Source organism: Aphelocoma coerulescens, chromosome 18, assembly GCF_041296385.1.
Source record: "Aphelocoma coerulescens isolate FSJ_1873_10779 chromosome 18, UR_Acoe_1.0, whole genome shotgun sequence".
Taxonomy (NCBI): domain Eukaryota; kingdom Metazoa; phylum Chordata; class Aves; order Passeriformes; family Corvidae; genus Aphelocoma; species Aphelocoma coerulescens.
This window is the reverse complement of record NC_091031.1, coordinates 10226514-10245158: the sequence shown is the minus strand read 5'-3', so window position 1 is coordinate 10245158 and position 18645 is coordinate 10226514. Positions and strand designations below refer to the sequence as shown.

The 18645-nt window shown below is 48.5% G+C and overlaps 1 protein-coding gene across 4 annotated transcripts in view; it reads left to right on the top strand.

Annotated features, from left to right (window-relative positions):
* The window catches only part of GAS7 (growth arrest specific 7), an 85672-nt gene that overhangs the window by 12696 nt on the left and 54331 nt on the right, over nucleotides 1-18645 (top strand). The window contains exon 1 of one of the 4 annotated variants that reach the window (XM_069032549.1): nucleotides 14227-14307. The exons of the other annotated variants lie outside the window; for them this stretch is intronic. Within the exon in view, the coding sequence (XP_068888650.1) occupies nucleotides 14275-14307 (33 nt within the window). The 5' untranslated portion in view covers nucleotides 14227-14274. Of the gene's footprint in view, nucleotides 1-14226; nucleotides 14308-18645 lie in introns of those variants that run through there. 4 annotated transcript variants of the gene reach the window in all.

Sequence of the window (18645 nt, the reverse complement as noted above, 5' to 3'; positions counted from 1 at the left end):
CCTTCCTCCCCATGGCAGGGAGGTGTTCTGGGGTGGTTAATGTGACTTGCTATGCTCAGGCCTTCCCCTGCCTGTGCTGGGGTGGGATGTTTGCTCCTCACCACCAAGAGAGAGCCTCATACAGCCTTCTGCTCTTCTCTTAGCTCTGAGGATTCACACTTCAACCACCGTGCACCTTCATCCTCTCACATCCCACCTTTGGAAGAGTCAAAATCAATCTGAGCCGTTGGTCCTTTACTTGAAAATAGCAGTGATGGTGGCTACTGAGCTTTGCCTTGCTCTGTGTGAGGGAGGTCTTGGGGCTGCTCCTTTCAGCATCTCTGGGTGGTACCTGCTTGGGGTGCACACCTGTAGCTCCCCAGAGGAGCACCAGCACCAGCAGACAGCTGCCCTGAGGGGTTCTGCCTGTCAGGGATGGCACCAGTCTGGTTTTAGGTCTTGGTTTGTCACTGTCTCTCTGATTTGGTGACATGCTCAAAGGGCAGGTGCCATCCAACTTCTTCTGGTTTGTAATGCAGTGCAGCTAAAATCCTTACAAATACTTTTCCCTTGTTTTTACTTATTTTAACAAATAAGGTTACAGCTTGGCTTTTGATAGCCTGTACACCTAAGATGTCTCATTCTGCTCTGTGGGCAGTAACAACTGTCCCTCTCTATCTCATAATGTGTAACTACCTCAGTTGCCTTATCAGAATATTTCCAAGGATTGAATTACTGTTCACCACAATTTTTTCCTCTCTCGTGAGATTTTTCTTTTATTTGTGATGCTGCCTTCCTTGACAACTTCCATGTTTTCTTCTCAAGGTGAGAAATTAATTTATATCTAAATAAAATACATGCATTTATAAATGTATAAATTCTTCATGGTTGTTCATTTTCCCCTCTCTCTGCTAGGCTGCAGCTCCAGCAGTAGTGAGGCAGTATCTTCAGCTGAAGGAGTTAAGTATATCACCCCAGAAAGGAGCAAGCTAGATCTGAAAGCTATTCCTGTAACACTAATTTTGATCTCGGCCCTGTTTCCTGTCTAAAGACTTTTCTCTTTCAGTGGAAATCATGAAATGTTACATTTACTACTTTTGCTCAGAGCATGCTGAGGAAGTATCTTTCAGCTCCAGAGGTTCCCTCTCACAGGAGCACAGCCTGAGGAACAACCACCACAAGTTACAGTGTAGTTTCAGTTCTCTATATTATTAAATAACATTATTCTGAAGAAAATAATACACTGTAGTGTGCTGCCATTGTTTAGCAGAGTGTGATTAATTAGGCACTACATTCAATATGTTTAAGCATGCAAGACAACTACTAGAGTCAGGCCAAAACTAAGATAACCTCTCAGATTTCCCTCAAATAAAACAGGTTTTATTTTTCTTCACATGGTGAGATCCTGCAGCTGTGCAAAATTCACCAAAAAAATTCCTTCTGTAATCCTACCGACTTTTTTCCCTTAACCCAGTCAATTACAGAAACTTGGAATGAACAGCACAGAGCTGCTGCAGCAGGAGAAGCACTGCACTGCTGACCCCTCTGAAGTGCCAGTGGGTGCCAGGACACAGACACTGGTCCTTGGGGGCTGCACAGGAGGGCAGCGTGTGCACAGATGCCCAGGCACAGCCATCCTGCAGATCCCAGGCTGCTGGGAAGCTTTGACTGTTCCAATTCAGCAGCATGCACAGAAACATTTAGAGTGGTGTGAAGGATGTTTGGGCTGTGACAGGTGAAGAGCTATGGCAGTGCTGGTGACCTGAGCTGCTCTGTCCTCCCCTTAAACCCTCTTCTGCCTCTGTAACTCCATCTGCACTCAGCAGCAGCCCCTGAGGGCCCTCTTGAGCCTCCCTCCATGCACTGGTCCAGCTCTCAGCACTGATGTTTTGCTGGGGCTGCTTCTGTGTGGCGTGAGCTGACGAGGCCATCGAGCACCAGAACCTGTTCAGGGTGGATGCTGAGGGTGGGCAGAGGGGCCAGACCCTGCTTTCAGCCACCTCAGTGCCTCCCCTGGGGTTTTCCCCTGTGGCTGCAGCAGCCTGGTCTCCAGGAATGCTGAGTGTGTCCCATGCTTCTCTGGATGGGGGCTGGAGCAGTTTGAGCACACAGATGGGAAGGTGTTGCAGATGGCAGCAGAGCCAGAGCTGGGCCTGGTCACTGACATGTAGGTGTGCTACTCAGGCAGGTTATCTCCACCTCATGAGAGAGGTGTCCAGCCCTTCTGTACAAGTGATGCAAGAGGTGCTGGTTTCTCCAAAGGGGATGAGTGTTGGTTTATGCCTGGCAGGAGCTGCCCAGAGCTCACCAGTGGAAAACTCCTGGGATGGTGTGAGTGAGGGCTCCTCCTAGCAGCCTCTGTGCCTGATGGGGGCTGTGTGTGTTTGGTGTCCACTGGCTCATTTATGGTCTCCAGGAGAGGAGGATTAACCTCTCACAACCTCCTGAAGCAGGTGAGCAGCTCAAGGGAAGAAACTGATAGACATGGCTTCAGTTTCTTCTTCTCTGCGTGGAGTCAAGCACCACATGCTTCCTCAGGGAACTGCTCTGCTGTGCTGTGACCGTCCTGCTGCCCCAGAGAGCCATCAGAAGTGCCAGCACATGGTGTCCAGGGAGATGGCAGGTTTCTCATAAGCTTCAAGGATTGTTTTTGCTGTGATGTTCCAGCATGGACAGGTGAGAAGCCTTGGGGCAGGAACTTCTCAGTCCTGCAGACAATGAAGAACTCAAGTTCATCCTTATTTCAAAAAGACAAAACACTCAGATTCTGTATAGCCAACTGAGGAAGAGAAACTCCTGAGGTCGGACTCTCCCAGTGCTTTTTCAGATGTCCAGGCTGAAGGAGCTGGGTTGTCTTTTCCTCCCTGGTGATCAGAGAGCACTGACTTGGCTGTGTGCACCTGCTCAGCTGAGGTCTGCAGTCCTGAGTGGAGGCAAGAGCACTGAGCAGCTCTGCCTGGGGATGTGCTCAAACAGGCTGTATGGCAATCCCACAAGGAACTGCACTGAGATGTAGTTGTCATGTCTTGCCAAGCTGTTCTTCTCTTGCTAAGTCAGAGCAGGAGCCTGAGGGTGTTGTTATCAATCTGTAGTTTGAATTCAGCATCTGTTCTGCATTGTCCTGCTTCTTTCCTGGGCACGAGGCCAAGGTTTGGTGTCCAGGAGGTGGGACCTGCCTGCAAATGCAGGGCTGTGCTTAGGCTCCCCGTTCCTTCCTCCACAACCAAGGCTGCTGCAGCAGAGCAGGAGGGTGCAGATACGATTTTTACAGCCAGAAAGTGGCTCTTGGGTTTGAATTAAATCTTCCCAGAATTAAATACTCTTTTTTTCCCCCACCTTGCATCTCTCTGAGCCCAGCAAGTGTTCAGGCAGCTGGGTGCAGCACCACAGGTGTCACAGAGAGGTTGGGACTTCACTGGAAGTCTCAGAAGGGAAGTAGCACAGGCAGTGAGGTGCCCTGAGCAAGACAAGCTCCTAACAGGGGACCCTGCAGGGGCTTGGTGCTTTGGGTAATACCAAGAGTGTTTCCATGACTCCTGGATTAGCTGTACCAAAAGCTGTGCTGCAATGCTTGTTTTTTCCTGCTCTCCACAGGGTAGCAGCTTGTTGTCTGGAAATTTATGACCATTTATTTTTATATTAAGTCTAGATTAAAAATGGAATTCTACCCTTTTCACCAAAGCATCTGACTTAAAAACCCCATGGCCTTAAAAATCCCATCTAAAGTAGTGGAATAGGATCAGCAGACTCAACAGAACTTTCTTGTTTCGCCTAGGTTTAATTTTGTTTTTGCAGTCCCAGGCTTCAAAATACCTCAGCAGCAAATACTACCGTGCTTCACATGCAAAAGCTTGCAGAGGTTCATGTGGAGAGGGTTTATAGGCTAGGAATGATTTCTTCATGCCTCTTTGAGGTGATGATGTCCAGATAGTGCAGGGTGGCCAGACAGCACCTTTGCTGTGATAATACTATGAAAGGTTTCATTGTGAATGCTGTCAGAAAGATTGTATCATCCCCACCCCAATTCTTAACTTTCAGCTCCAAGTGTTGATCTTTGCTAAGTAGCATGTCCTTATTAGATTGTTAGATTATTTCGGTTAGATTTTATTTTCTTTCTAATACATGATGTCATACTTTAAATAATATTTCTATTTTCGTATCAAATGTGTCCATTCCAAGCCACCTCACAGAGGAATGTCAGCATAGTGTAATCTTTGGACACAGCTGCCGAGGATACATATGTGTACCTCATACTCCAGTCACAGGCATACTCCTTTGCTTCAGAAAGGCTGAATAATACCTACATCATTTCTTATAAATAGTTATTTGGTATTTTCCTCAAGAAGTTCAGCCTTTACTGTGGCTTCAATACCACCTCCATCCTGAACCTTCCCTTCTGCAAGTTAAATTCATTTTTCTCCTGTGAGGGATGGGAAAATAAGCCACCCTTTTTCTTTTCAGTAGATTGATGGCATAGCTGAGACACTCCCCTTTCATTCATTCCTACCCTGTATTAAACTACTTCTTTCTTTTTCTATTCGGGTCATTTTTTCTAGATCTCTGCTTTTTACTCTCTTTTGCATTAGATTTTCTGTGAATTCTCCAAGAAGGTTAGCAAATGCTCTGAGATTTTTGAGCCAGTTCTTCAAAAGTCTATAAATCTCAGGGTTCTCCATCTTATTCTTTCCCTACTGCAGGCTGAAATCTTTGTTGTTCGTATTAACTGTGACAGCCACTTGATGATGGATGACTTCTTTATTAACAAATGACATTTTGTTGAATATCCTGAACATGGTCATTCAAGGGTGGCTCTCCTCTGCTGAGCTGCAACTTATTCTTTTACTTGGTCTTCCTCTTAATATACATTTATAAAGTATTTCCTGTTACTGTTAGTACTTTTCTGCTGATTTTATCTACTTTTGCACCTACACTTCTGTACTTGTCATGGGAATAGCTGGCAGCTTTTTTTTAATTTAAAAGCAGTCTAAAAGGTTCATTCCCTTACATGCCTAGTATGAAGTACAAAGGCTTTCCAGTCCCAGTGACTTCTGATGTTTCCATATTACAATTATTCAAATTCACTGATGATGTAATGGGTAATTATGTGCTGTAATGGACATAAGAGGAAGACAGATACTGAAATGCCCAGTTCCATAAACAAGATTAACTTGCTAGGTGTAGAGCAATCAAACCAATATATTTTTTTTAATCTGATTTGAGAGTGTGGTTTGATGAATCTGGAGCATGCAGCAGGTCGTAGTGTCTGGACCATGTTGGAAGTGCATCCTCCTGGCAGGATAGTCCCAGGGACTGAGGTGCCAGGCAGTTTTAAAATGGCCAGTTTATTCATCATCATCTTTAAATCAGCGTTAGGGGGACAGGAGACTGACTGGGAAAAGCGAGAGGGTGGAGGGGACCCAGTGACATTCATTGTGTTCTTCTGAGGATGCTCAGTTACTGCACTGGGCCAATTAAAATTCATCAGTAACTGTTTCCAGGGATTTCCTCCCTGCTGGCTGTTTTTTTTGGGCTGTTTTCTCCTACTTTCATTTTTTCTGAGCTGAATATTGAATTGATATTTCCTGTGTGTTTCTGCCTCCTCCATTTTTCTGCACACGTCTGACCAATCTGCAGTTGGTCATCTCCCACCAGCAGGTCTCCTGCTCAGCTGCCACTGCTGTCTCCCAGCACTTTCCTTGAGGTCTGCCTTTGCTGTCCCTCGTCTCTGCAGTCCTCCCCACCAGTGTGCTGCCTTAAATGTTATTCTTGCATATGGACTGGGACTGAATGACTTTCACTGCACAAATGCGGTGATCTGGGTATTCTTCTTCTCAGATGAAATGTTTGTATGGTGGAGTTTCATTAAAAAGAGCTAAACCAGGCAAATGAGATCTGATGTCCCCTCAGTGTGTAGAAGGCCAGGAGCAGCAGCTATGAGGACAAGAAACAGGTTTTTTACCTCAGACGTAGGCCACTAATTAGAAGGTGAACGTGAAGAAACCCTTTAATTTCAGCCAGAGATAAGAGGCATTCACTTCCCCAAGGACTGCTCTAGTGAAATGGCTGCTCACATTACAGTCCTGGGAAGCTTGCATGTGGGAGAAACACACAGGTGTCCTGTGCTTGTGTCCTCCAAATCATAAAGGCCAGAAGAAGGAGCAGAGCCACTGTGCAGGAATGCTGAAGAGGGGACAGTAGCTGCAGAGAGCTGCTGGTGCTGCTGAATCGATGAGAACCAGCTCGGTCCTTTCCAGGAGCACAGGGAAGAGGGGACCAGTCAGCTCTTGCAGAGCGCTGGAGACCCTCTGCTGCTCTGCCCACCGAGGGCTTCTTCAGGATCCTGCATTACCTGGATGTCACACACTGGCTGGCCTTGATCTTAGGCATGCTTTGGTGCCAGCAAACAGCTCTGATGTGGCTGCCCAGACCTTCCTGGGGGAGAGGATTGAGGCAGCCAGGCAGAGATACCTGTGGTCATGCTCAGCATGTCCCGCCTGAGCAACCTCCAGGGTAGCTGAGCCTGGTGGAGAAGGAGGATTTTCCTGAGAGACATCTCAGTCTTCTGTCAGGGTACAAAGGCAGCCTCACACTTGGCACACTTAGAGAAGGGGCCCCTGGAAAAAACGCTGCAGATGCAGTAATTGGTGTCACTGGGGCTCTCCCTGCCTGCTGAGCCTGGCAGGAGTCTGTGTCCCAGCTGCGAGGGGCACCAAGCATTCTGCACTGCACCTAAAGTCCTACCTGCACCCCCCTGACCTGCCAGCAGACGTGGGCATATGGCCCTGCTCTCAGAGCAGCCTGTTCATCTGCCTGTTTGTCTGCCTGGCTGCTTGTCTGTCCGTCTGTCTGGCCACGGCAGCAGGCAGGGTGAGCTCTGGCTCCGTGCGGGGGCTCCTGCAGCCTCGTTCAGGCTTGCCAAGTTGTGAGAATGGCCTTCCTCCCATGCCTTATTCTGTTGTTTGTTTGTTTGCTCAGTTATTAAGATCTGTAGCAGCAGCAAAAATAAAAAAATAGAGGTGGTGTGTCTGTGTGAGTGCATTGTGCTCTGGAGTTACAGGCACAACAGTCACATTCCCCACGCCTGAGAGAGATTACAAGGGAGGGCGCAGGAATGTGCATCTGGCAGCACTTTGTATCTTGGCCATTTCATTGCTTTCTCTGCATCTGAGGTTCCCAAAGTTTTGGTCACGGAGGGCCATTTAATCCAGGGAACAGATTTCCTCTGCAGGGAAACACCGTTCAAGAAAAATTGAGGGTGTTTGTAAATAAAAGATTTCCATCCCGGCTGCATGCAAAAGTAGTGAGGTGTGTTATGTGGGGATCTGCCCAACCACAGCAACAGGGGGAAGCAAATTTCATTTTAAAGTAGAGGGAAGTGTAGTTATAATATGCCGAAAGATTGCATAAGGCCTTGGGCCAGGAACATAATCTGAGCTAACTATTCCAATTTTGTTTAATTTAGTGGGTTTTGAGATAGTACTTATAACAAAATTATCAGAAATGCAGCTCATTAAACATAAGGTTCTCAGGCACCTTGTCCAACATTCTTCCTAAAAGAGAGAAGATTAGTTAAAGTCTTTTCAAAAGTAGTTAAAGATGAATAAATAAATGCCCCATCCCTGGCAGTGTCCACGGCCAGGTTGCACAGGGCTCGGAGCAGCCTGGTCTGGTGGAAGCTGTCCCTGCCCATGGCAGTGAGTTGGAATGGGATGAACTTTAACGTCCCTTCCAACCCAAAGTATTTGGCAATTCTGTGATAAATACAGGCAACTAACTGAGATTATTCTTTGGACACTCTCAGAATGTCCTTTGGTTAACTTCTCATGAGAAGGAGAGTACACTAGCTCTGGAGATCAGACCAGATCTCCAGAAACTCACCTACAATGCTTTTACTTGCTTTTCTAACTTATAGATACGTTACTTGCTCCAAAATGTTTCTGTAAATAGATGTTTTTGGCAGATGACTGCAGCAAGCTTTGAGCTTGCTGTGCCTTAGCTCTGCTTGTGTGTGCATATGGGAGAGTCTCTATATTTTAAGGGAGAATCCCTTCCTTCCTGGAGGGACACTGATTATTAGTTGTTATCAAGTGATTTTATTGTGTCTGGGAAACTGCAGAACACAGCTGTAGAATGGGGCTTGTTAAAACCCTGGTGATGTATGAGGAATGAAGCACGTGAAGGCATGCCCTGGCACAGACAGGAGAGAGGATGCTGGAATTGCATTGTTTGGAATTGCATCCAGCTGCTGGAATTGCAGAGGATGCTGCAGGAAGACAGCAACGCAGGTAGAGAGAGCGCTCAGCCAGGCTGAGCTTCCTGCAGTGCACAGGCTGGAGGCCCCACATTAAAACATTTGGCATTATTCCCAGATGTTCCATTTCTCCAAACCCAGCTGCACTCACAGGCACAGGAATTCCGGAAGGCAGCCACACTGCCCAGCTCTTTGTTTGCCCTCAAGCCTGCTGAGGGTGACTTTTCTACCCCCCTTTTTCATGCCCCAGCCCAGAGAGAGGGGTCAGACAGTGAATTTAAGTCTGTGGGAAGTTTCTTTTTTTAACTGCTTCCAGTCACCCTTCCAGGGCAGAGCACCTGGAGCAAGCAGCGTGCCCTCAGCTCCCTGGCTGCCTCTCGGGTCTCTGACCATCTAAGCTGGTGTGCCACGCTCTGCAGTCACTCAGAGAGGGACTTGTCCCCACAGCAGGTCATTTCAAACTGGAGACAAGCAGTAATGCTGCAGCTGGCTTGATCTGGACTTGTGACTCTCTGTGCTTCTGGGGGTGACTCTGACAGTACAAGGTTTGCTCAACAATGGCCCTGTTGTCCCTGGATGCCCAGAACAACACAGCCCTTCAGAGTACTTGGCCCTGGTGCTCTGCCTCGTACCAGATGCTGGTGTCAGAGACAGAGTGGCACATCCCTCCTGAGACGGGTGAGGCTTGTGAACAAACTTCTCTACTCCAGGTTTCCCACAACAGAGTGTCAGGCATCAAATTTTGGGGAAAAAAATAACTTAATAATTGAGTGGTACAGCAGCAGAAACAGCCCTGGGGAGAGACCTTGAACAAAGGAATCCCACAGGGGTCTCCAAGCTCACGTGTTGATGCCAAGGTCTGCCTCTTTCCTCTTCAGTACCCGGTTTCTTACACAGGACAGACTGCAGTCATCAGTCAGGGCATGGACAGACAAATGTGATCACCAGCTGCCTGTTTGACTGGTTCCTTGAATCCTCTTACCCTTCGCTGGTTTCATCCCTTCCCCCACCTTTGTTTTTTCCTCTAACCATCCACCCCTAATCATCCTTTGTCTTCTATAGTACCTCTTTCCCTGCATCCCGCCATCAGTCTGTTCCACGGTCTGGGAAACCTTTCCTGTGACTCATTGTGATGGTTTTCACCCCAAACCAAGGGCCTGATGGCTCTCACCACAAGGGTGACTACACAGAGTGCTGTGTTTGTGGGATTAGGTTATCTCAGCTCCCATCACTGTCCCTCTGTGTTCTGTTACCGTTCCTCTGTGCTCTGTTGTGTGGAGTTGGGCCCTCCATAGAATCACCTAAGGATGGAAAAGCCCTCTGAGACCATCGAGTCCAGCCTTTAACCCAAAGCTGCCAAGTCCAGCACTAACCCATGTCCCTTAGCACCACATCTGCACATTTTCTGAGCACTTCCAGGGACAGCAACTTGCCTTGACAGCCTCTTCTAAAGCCTGACCACCCTTTTGGTGAAGAAATTTTTCCTAATACCACAGCAGTCTGTCTAGATGTCCCCTCATTGGCCATCCAAGGCCGTGCTGTAGAAGCTTCACCCAGCAGTGCCAACTCCTTGCTGCTGCTCAGTGTGGCCACCCACAGCTTTTTTCCTGTCCAGTGTCAGTCTGTCCATCACCTGTCCATGCATGGCTCAGCTGGATACAGGAGAGGGACTGCTCAAAGGGAATTGCACAGATTTGTCCATTAAGTGATTTGTTGTCTATTAGCACAGAAAGGAAGAACAACCATGTGTTTTCCTGGGGGTGATTCCTGAGCTCCCTGCAGGTGCATTATCCTTGCAGGGAGGCCATGTGCATGCAGCTGTTGGTCACTGTCTTCTAGATGGGCTTTCTCAGAACAGACACTACTCCCATCTGGCTTTCCATGGTCCTTGGCACCTGGTGAGAGGCTGGTACTTCATTTCCCCTTTCTTGGTTGCTCTTCAGTGCCAGATCTCTGCACCCTTGTCAGAAAGTGCTGCATGCTGTCACCCCCTGAGAGCACACAGAAAAATGAGCACAGGAAAGGGAGCACAGCTCAGGCAGAGGAAGAAGCGAGAAGACTGACAGCTGGGCTGTCCTCTGCAGACTGCTGTCACCCTCCTGCACACTTGCCACTCCCCAAATCCCTGCTGTCAAAGGCTTTTCATTGTCTTTCTTGCTAACCACTCTCCTCAAATCAAGGCCCCACTCCCATGCTCTTTTCCCACACTGAACCTCAACCCTGCCATCTTTCTTATGCTTCCTACTTCTCACACCTGCCTACCTTCCCTCCTCAGCCAAAACCCACTGACAGCTATTGCCAAGCACTCCCTGAGCTGCTGCTTTGCCAGGGAGTGAGCATCGTCTGTGGTGGGATCTGGACCAGCCCTGGTGCCAGGAGTCCCACATGACCCACCACAGGGGCCAGGCTCAGCTGCAGCTCAGGGCTGTGAGTTCTCCCAGTCTGGCACATGGCTCTGTGCACCAGGCACATGTTGGGAAGGAAGGGAGAGGGCTGAGCTGCACTGGAGTTACTCAGATTTTTCACTTCTGGTTTGACAGCCCCTATTTTGAAGGGGTCAGGATGGGATTCACAGGTCAGAGCATTTCTCTTCCCACACATTTTGGTCTCTCACACAGCACCAAGGCAGAAAACATCACCCAGTCTGTCTCTGTGGGTCATGCATCCTTCAGAAACAGTTTGGTTTTCCCTTATTTATGGTACTGACAGAGAAAAGTGTACTATTCCCAGAAGGCTCATCCTCTGCTAGCACAGTGCTTTTCATGTATATTACATTAAAGCAAAGTCCTGGGCACATGCCTGTGCCACAGCCAGGGACCTGGGCGGGTGAGAAGGGAGGCTTTTGGCAGCTGTGGATCTGGCTGGAGACCAGGCAGAGCTGGTGGGAAGCATGCACACTGTGTTCCAGAGCCAAACGAGAAAGAGAGGAGTGCAGAGATATGGGAGAGCTGGCCACCACCTGGTCACAGCCACCGTTGGCTGGTGGGAAGGTGGCAGAGATGGCATCCGAGGAAACAGCAGCTGCATGGAGATGCAGAAATCATTTAGGACGAAGAAGGAGTGAAGCAGAGTGGAATGGCACAGAGGAAACTTATTAGCACAAGGAGATTTTTAAAACTGGGAAAAATGAGAGCTGCCCAGCTAAACTGGAATGTGGGTATGTGCTGGGCATAGTTCAGCCCTTAGCTTCAACCTGCCAGCACTCTGAGATGCTCAACTCTCAGCACAGGCAAGGGGTTTGTCCTCTGTGGGGACGAGGGCTGGTGGCACAGGAGGCTGGAGCCAAGGCCAGTGCCCAGAGCAGAGGACTGGCACTGCAGGGCAGTGGCACGGGCAGGGCCACCCAGGGAGGGTGACTTGTCCCCAGCAGAATGTGCCATCCTATTCAGCCCAAGGGGAGCTGTGCTGGTTGCCGTGACAACCAAGACCAATCATATGACCCGTTCCACTTTCTATATATAAATCTGTTTCACACAGTGTATGTGACTCCATGGAAACCAAATGTTGAGCAAGAAAGATTGCATAAAAATGAACAAAATACAGAATGACTCAAAGTACGAGGCAGAGAGAGGCTGTGGGTAGTGCCGAGGGGTTTGTGGGTGCCCCAAGCCTTCTCCTGAGCCAGGGCACAGGCTGGTACAGGCATCAAACACAGACCCCTGTTCTTTAACTACACCATACAGCACCTTTCTGTACCCAAAGGGGCTCAAGGACAGCTAGAGAGGGACTTTGGACAAGGGCCTGGAGTGATAGAAAGCAGGTTTTGATTAGCTTTTAGGAAGAAATTCTTCCCTCTAAGGGTGGGGAAGCCCTGGCACAGGTTGCCCATGGAAGCTGTGGCTGCCCCATGCCTGAAAGTGTCCAGGGCCAGGTTGGACGGGGCTTGGAACAACCTGGGATAGTGGAAGCTGTCCCTACCCATGGCAGGGGCTTGGAATGAGATGAGCTTTGAGGTCCTTTCCAGCCCAAACCATTCTATGATTCTGTGGCTCTGCCTTTTCTGCGCCATACCCTAGGACTGACACACAGCTTTTCCAGGTTCAGTGGTCATACAGACTGCAGTTAGACAGAAACATAAGCTCAGTATTGTCAGTGCAGAACAAGCCATTCCCCCCAGGACAGAGGCTGTTCTGGGGCAGATTCATGCTGTGTCCTTGCATTGCTCCTTGCAGGGAGTTTCCCCTGCGTAGTTTGCATCTTTCTGTTACCAGTGATCTTCCAGCTGTGGGAAGGGCACTGCAGGGCAACTTCTTGTTTGGGCACTGTGGCCTTCCCTTGTGCTGCTGGGTCTGCAAGTGTGACTGGACAGGTGGCAGCAGCAGGTGAGTGTGCTGATGCTGCCCTCCAGCCCGTTCCCACAGCCCGAGGCTCCTCTTCTCCAAGGCTGCATGCTCTGCTGAAATAGGATCATAAAATCACAGAAGAATTTCAGTTGGAAGGGACTTTTGAAGGTCTCTGGTCCAACCCCTTGTTCAGAGTTAGATCAGGTTGCTCAAGGCGTGAACTTGTGGGTTTGGGATTGTTTTGCTTTCCTTTCCCTGGGGTTGTGTGTTGGGAATTGCTCCTGGTCTGAGCTCTGCTGGAGCACGGTGCAAGCCAACACATCTTCAGGGAGCTCAGGCTTGTCAACGCACAGATGTTTCCTCCCCAGGATCTCTCTTTGAAGGAGAATGGGGATTTCCTGCAGTTTGAAAATGGGAAGTCATTTTCCTCTATTGAGCAAGGCAGAACTTGCCTCGGGGTCAAGCCATCATGAATTGAACTGATGTGTGTTACTCCCTGTTGCCTCACTTTGCTGCATAAAACCCTTTTTGGGTTTTTTTCCACTACTGGGAGGGAATCACAATACCAAGTGCTCTTCCAAAGGAGCAGAATGAGCTGGGCTGCTGCTAACTTGATCAAGAAGACCAAGAAAGAAAAGAAAAAGAAAACAGTCAGAAAGTCAGAAAAGGTGGAGTGGGAGAGGCACGTACCACCTCCCTGCTGGCCGTGCTGCTCTGTTGTGAGCTGGCCCAGGCAGACAGAAAGTGCCAGGTCTCCAATGGACAGGCCCTGGCTGCTGCTCTTCTTCACATAAAGCATCCAGGCTGTCTGACCCAGCTGTGCTTCTCTTCAGACATGCTTCTAGACCATCTGTCTATAGCAGTACCCAGATGAAATAGTATTTCCTGGTCAGGGTTGTGATGCTGTGGGGGTGGCTCTCTGGCCCACACAGGTTGTCCTCTTCTTGGCATTCCTGGCCCAGTGCCCATGGATGCAGGGGAAGAAGCACAGATGATGGTCAGGTTTGTGTGCTCTGACCTAAACAGCAAATCCCTCTGCCTCTTGTCAGTGCTTCTGTCCTGGATTAGGTGAGTTAACCCCATAGATCTGTTCTTATTCCACGTGCTTGCCTTTGCCACCTCTCTATCATGTCGTTTGGTGCTGAAGAGCTCCAGTGCCCTTTCTGCTTTGAGATGTCTTCTGCATTTGCTGCTCATTTCTGTTTCCTCTCTGCTGTGCATTTATCAGGAGAATTCCATCTCTGTGTTTCTGCAGACAAAAACCATCGCTTGTCATGTAGAACAAGACCTGTTGGGTGGCTGGCTCATGTATGTGCCCCTGCTACACAAAATTCTGATCCTAGGAAATCTCATGCGAGAGAAGTGCTTCTGCACAGTGGGTTTTAATGTTTTGAGAGACGCTTTGATCCCTTTTCCAGGCATCAAATACAGATGGAGGAGGATTTCACTGGGGTCACACATTCTTTGCTCACATTGTTCAGGTTTCCTGTTTCCTAGACAATGTGTTGCAGACATCCTTTCTGGGTCCAGATTTGCCTGTCCACCACCATGGTGACAGCAGCTGGTGACACTTCCAGAAGTGACAGTGAGGGGAGTGGCCTGAACATTTCTGAGCTCAAAGGCACCGTGGGACTTGGAAGGTTCAGAAAGCAGAAGGGACTGCAAGCCCAACCAGCGTGAGCTGGGGCAGGGGTGTCAGGGTCCCGGGTTTTTCTCTTATTGGAATAGAGCAGAACTTCTAGAAAGAGGCACTTAATCTTGATGGAAGAACCACGAGAAGTGCACAGCTCCCTGGTAAGCCTTGATACTTATCCTCATGACTGGCAAATTTTTTTCAAGCTGAGCTTGTCTTCAACTTCCAGTCCCTGCCTGCTGCTCTCTCTTTGCTGGTTTGCAATGCTCTCTGCTGACAGGGAACCTCTTCTCCATGCAGACATCCTCTGTTGTGATTTACCGTTCTCAGAAATTGTCCTGGCAATAATTCTGCTAAAATAGGAACAAGAAATCAAAGTAATAGTCTAGTTTTGCTGATCTGTCTGAGGAAGGGGTGCATCTACACATGGGTACCTCTAAGAACTTTCCTTGCTCTGTGTGGCTGGGCACAGGGTGTGCCCTGGTTGGAGCTGGCTTTGGGAGAGCTCTGAAGCCTGTCTGTGGGTGCTGTGCCAGATGTGGAGCTGTGCCACATGTGGAGCTGGCCCCTTGGAACACTGTCTGCCAGTCACCTCTGCTCCCTGTGCAGTCCCGTGGCCCTGTCCTTGCTGTGTCCCAGCAGCAGGATTGCCTGTTGTCACATGCCACAGTAACCAAAACTTCTCCCATACAGGTGTGCAAACATGGTCCCTGTTTAACCATGCTGATGCAAGAAGAAGGGACTGCAGATGGCCTGGCTGGGACAGGGTTGTGTCTGCCAAGGAAAATAGAGCAAGAAAATATCTCCTTTTCTTTAGATCTCCTGTTTTGGCAGAAAAGGGAGATGTGCTACCCACTATGGTCTCTCTGGCACTCTCATTTCTGAAAGGATGGGTTGCTGAGTGTACCAAAACAATGAGGTACTTAATCCATGGTGCATTATAATGCCCAGGCAGGCCCATGTGCATCTATACCAGATCCCATCATCCCACACTATCTGTGCCAGAGCATCCTGGGCTCTCACATGATGAGTATAGGGCTTGTAGTGATACGGCAAAGGGGATTGGCTTTAAACTGAGAGAGAGCAGGTTTAGATTGGACATTAAGAAGTTCTGTACTGTGCTGAGGCCCTGGCACAGGGTGCCCAGAGAAGCTGTGGCTGCCCCTGGATCCCTGGAAGTGTCTAAGGCCAGGTTGGACAGGGCTTGGAGCAACCTGGGATAATGGAAGGTGTCCCTGCCCATGGTGGGGGGGATGAATGAGATGAGCTTTGATGTCCCTTCCAACCCAAACCAGTCAGTGATTCTGTGAGGGCAAGGTGGTGAGGAAACCTGTATGAAGTCAAGTTTTGTTTCATCTCCAGCTCCTCCTCTATGCCATTTTCAGTTCCTTTTCCCCCATAAAGCTGCTATAGGAGTCGGGAGTCCAAGTGTTGTGGGGAGGGGATTGCACTGGGACCAGTTAGGGGCTCTAACACAGCAGTGGTCTCAGGATTCAGTGGATATTCCTCTGCAGTCTCTGCTGGAGGGTAAGTCCTGCCTAATAGTGAGCTGAATCACATTCTTTCCTAAAACAAAGCAAAGAGATCCACACACACTCCATGCCCTCTTGGTTGCAGCTGAGACAGAGTTAGTTTTCTTCCCAGTAGCTGGTAGAGTGCCGAGTTTGGATCCAGTGTGAGGATAATGCTGATAACACCCTGATGTTTTAGTTGGTGCTCAGTAGTACTCGCTCTAAATGGAGGAGTTTTCAATGTCCTGTGCTGGGCCAGCAAGGAGCTGCAGAAGGAGCCAGGAGGGAGCAAGGCCAGGACAGCTGGCCCAAACTGTCCAAAAGGATATTCCACACCACAGAACATCATTCCCAGTGTATAAACTGGGGGAGCTGGCTAGGAGGGGCTGAATGCTGCTCAAGGAAGGGCTGGGCATGCAGCAGCAAATGGTGTTCAATTGTACTGTGCATCACTTGTCTTGGGTTTTATTCCTCTCTCTTTTTGTTATCTCCCATTTCTTTGTTATTATCATCATTATCACTATTATTATCATTATCTTTTACTTTATTTCAATGATTAAATTGTTCTTCTCTCATGAATTTTACTTTTTTTTTTTCTAATTCTCCTCCCCATCCCAGGGGTGGGAGGCAGTGAGTGGGTGGCTGTGTGGTGCTGAGTTGCTGGCTGGAGTTAAACCACAATACACGCACATAAACTGTTTCCCCATTATTTACAAGAACTTCAGATTTGGCAGTGCTGAGATTTCCTCTTGACTATCATTGATAGAGACCACTCTGCTCACAGCACTTCTTGATTGCAAAATCAGAAGCAAAGGTAGAAATATTAGTAACCAAAAAAATAGAATGATTAACTGCAAAACATAATGCTTGTATGCTTTTTGAAGTGATACACATCTTGGCAGGGACTACAGCTGAAGCCCTGGGTTAACTTTGCTTTTTATACTGTTTCCATCCACCATTTGCTGGTGTTCACTGTATACCATCCACATCTGTCTCTTGGCATGCCTTTGTTTAAGAATGCAGCCATGGCACTCACCTGTGAAAGACCCCTGTTTTTCCTGCAGTCCATCAGGGAGACTTGAAACAACACTGAAAATGTGACTGAAAGGATGTTGGGGCAATTTAGAGCTTCCCTTAAGCAAGCTGGTAATGTCTGTCTTTGCAGGGCACTGGTGCTGACTGTGCAAAGTGGAGGAGTACCATGGGCCCCTAAAGTGACCTGAGTTTAATTGTGACTTGCTTGGCACATGGAATCACTGCAGGATCACGTGAAGAAGTAGGGGTAGTGGGAATGAAGGGACTTCAGTTCCTGAAGGGAAAGAAGGTGTTAAGTACAGAAACAGCGAGCATGCAGCAAAAATGTGTGAAATCTGGATCTTCTGAAACAGAACCCAGGGCTGGATTACCCCAGATTCCTCTTTACGAGGTTTTCATGCACAGCACAGATAGTCTGGTGTATCTTTGTTATTTTCAAGGCCAGATATCCGTGAAGGGAGTACAAGGGACCCAACCTGCTGCCGTATTCTTCTGAAGCTGCTGCACTCCCACACTGCAGAGTTTGCTTTTGCTCAGTGTGCTTTTGCAAACAATAACAGGGGACCATTCATCCCCTGCTGGAGGAGCTGTCCCAGGATTTGTTCCAGTACTCTGTGCTATCTAACGGAGCATACTGGGAGAGAGTCTGGTTTTGTGGTTCAAAAAATAGCCTGGAGCTATCCTGTGTTCCCTTCTGATCTGACTTCCTCTGCCTATGTTAGCAGCCTGGAGAAGAGATGGACGTAATTCTGGCCTTCCAGTACCTGAAGGGAACTACAAGAAAGATGGAGAGAGACTTTACAAGAGCGTGGAGTGACAGGACAATGGTGAAAGGCTTTAAACTGAAAGAGCACAGGTTTAGATTGGATATTAGGAAGCAATTCTTTACTGTGGGGGTGGTGAGTTCCCAGAGCAGCTGTGGCTGCCCCAGGATCCCTGGCAGTGTCCAAGGCCAGGGTAGGAGCACCCTGGGATAGTGGAAGGTGTCCCTGCCCATGGCAGGGGGTGGAATGAGATGGTCTGTACAAACCCTTCTAACCCAAACCATTCCATGATTCTGAACCCCTGAATGCCTTTTAGCCCTGGCCTTCTCACCATTCTCCTGCCTGTGCACCGGGACCGTGTTGGGTAAGATGTGAGGACAGAGATAAGAAAAAAATCAATCAGTAACATAAATTGTGAAAGCTACTGCTTTCTCACACATACAGCAGGGTGAGGAGAGCTGTAAATTGGTTTGATTAAACCTAGAGAGTAGAAACATGGGGGATAGGGATAGATGGCAGAGATCCTACTGATGAACCCTGCATGCCACCCTGCCATCAGCATGCAGGCCATGAGATTGGATCTTACACCTGGGAGAGTCCCTCCAGATCTCCTGAGGGAGCTGGTTCTGTTGATGCTGGGCCAGCTGAGTTTCCCAGTATCCCAGTATATTTCTCCTCAAGGAGAGGAGCTAAAATCTGACCCAGCACAGGCTCCATCTGTGGTGCAGTGGTGAGACAGATTCACCTCCTGTTGGCCTTGTGTCCATCTGGCTGCCTTGTACCTGTGACCTGTTTGTGCCAAGTACTCTTGATGAGGCACAAATCCAACATCATTCTCCAGCTCAGTGCCTCAAGAGCCATTGTGATAAGAATTTTCTGAAACTGAAAAGAAACATAAAGTAGGCTGTTGGCTCCTAAATCATTAAATGTGCCTTTTATTCTGGGTTGGGACAAAGTTGGAATTTCACTCGGAGGCTGGGTGTGCAGAAGGACACATCACAAATTTCTGACTAATGATGCTGTTCTTACAGCTCTCAGTGTCTGAACAGTATGTGCAGCAGATGCTGAAAGTCCCCTGGATGTGGCTGCTTGTGAATCCAGTGCAGTTATTTCAGACCTGCTCCCCACCATGTCAGAAGGCATTTCCTGGATAAGGATTAGCTTCCGTGGGATAAATAGTTCCCATTTC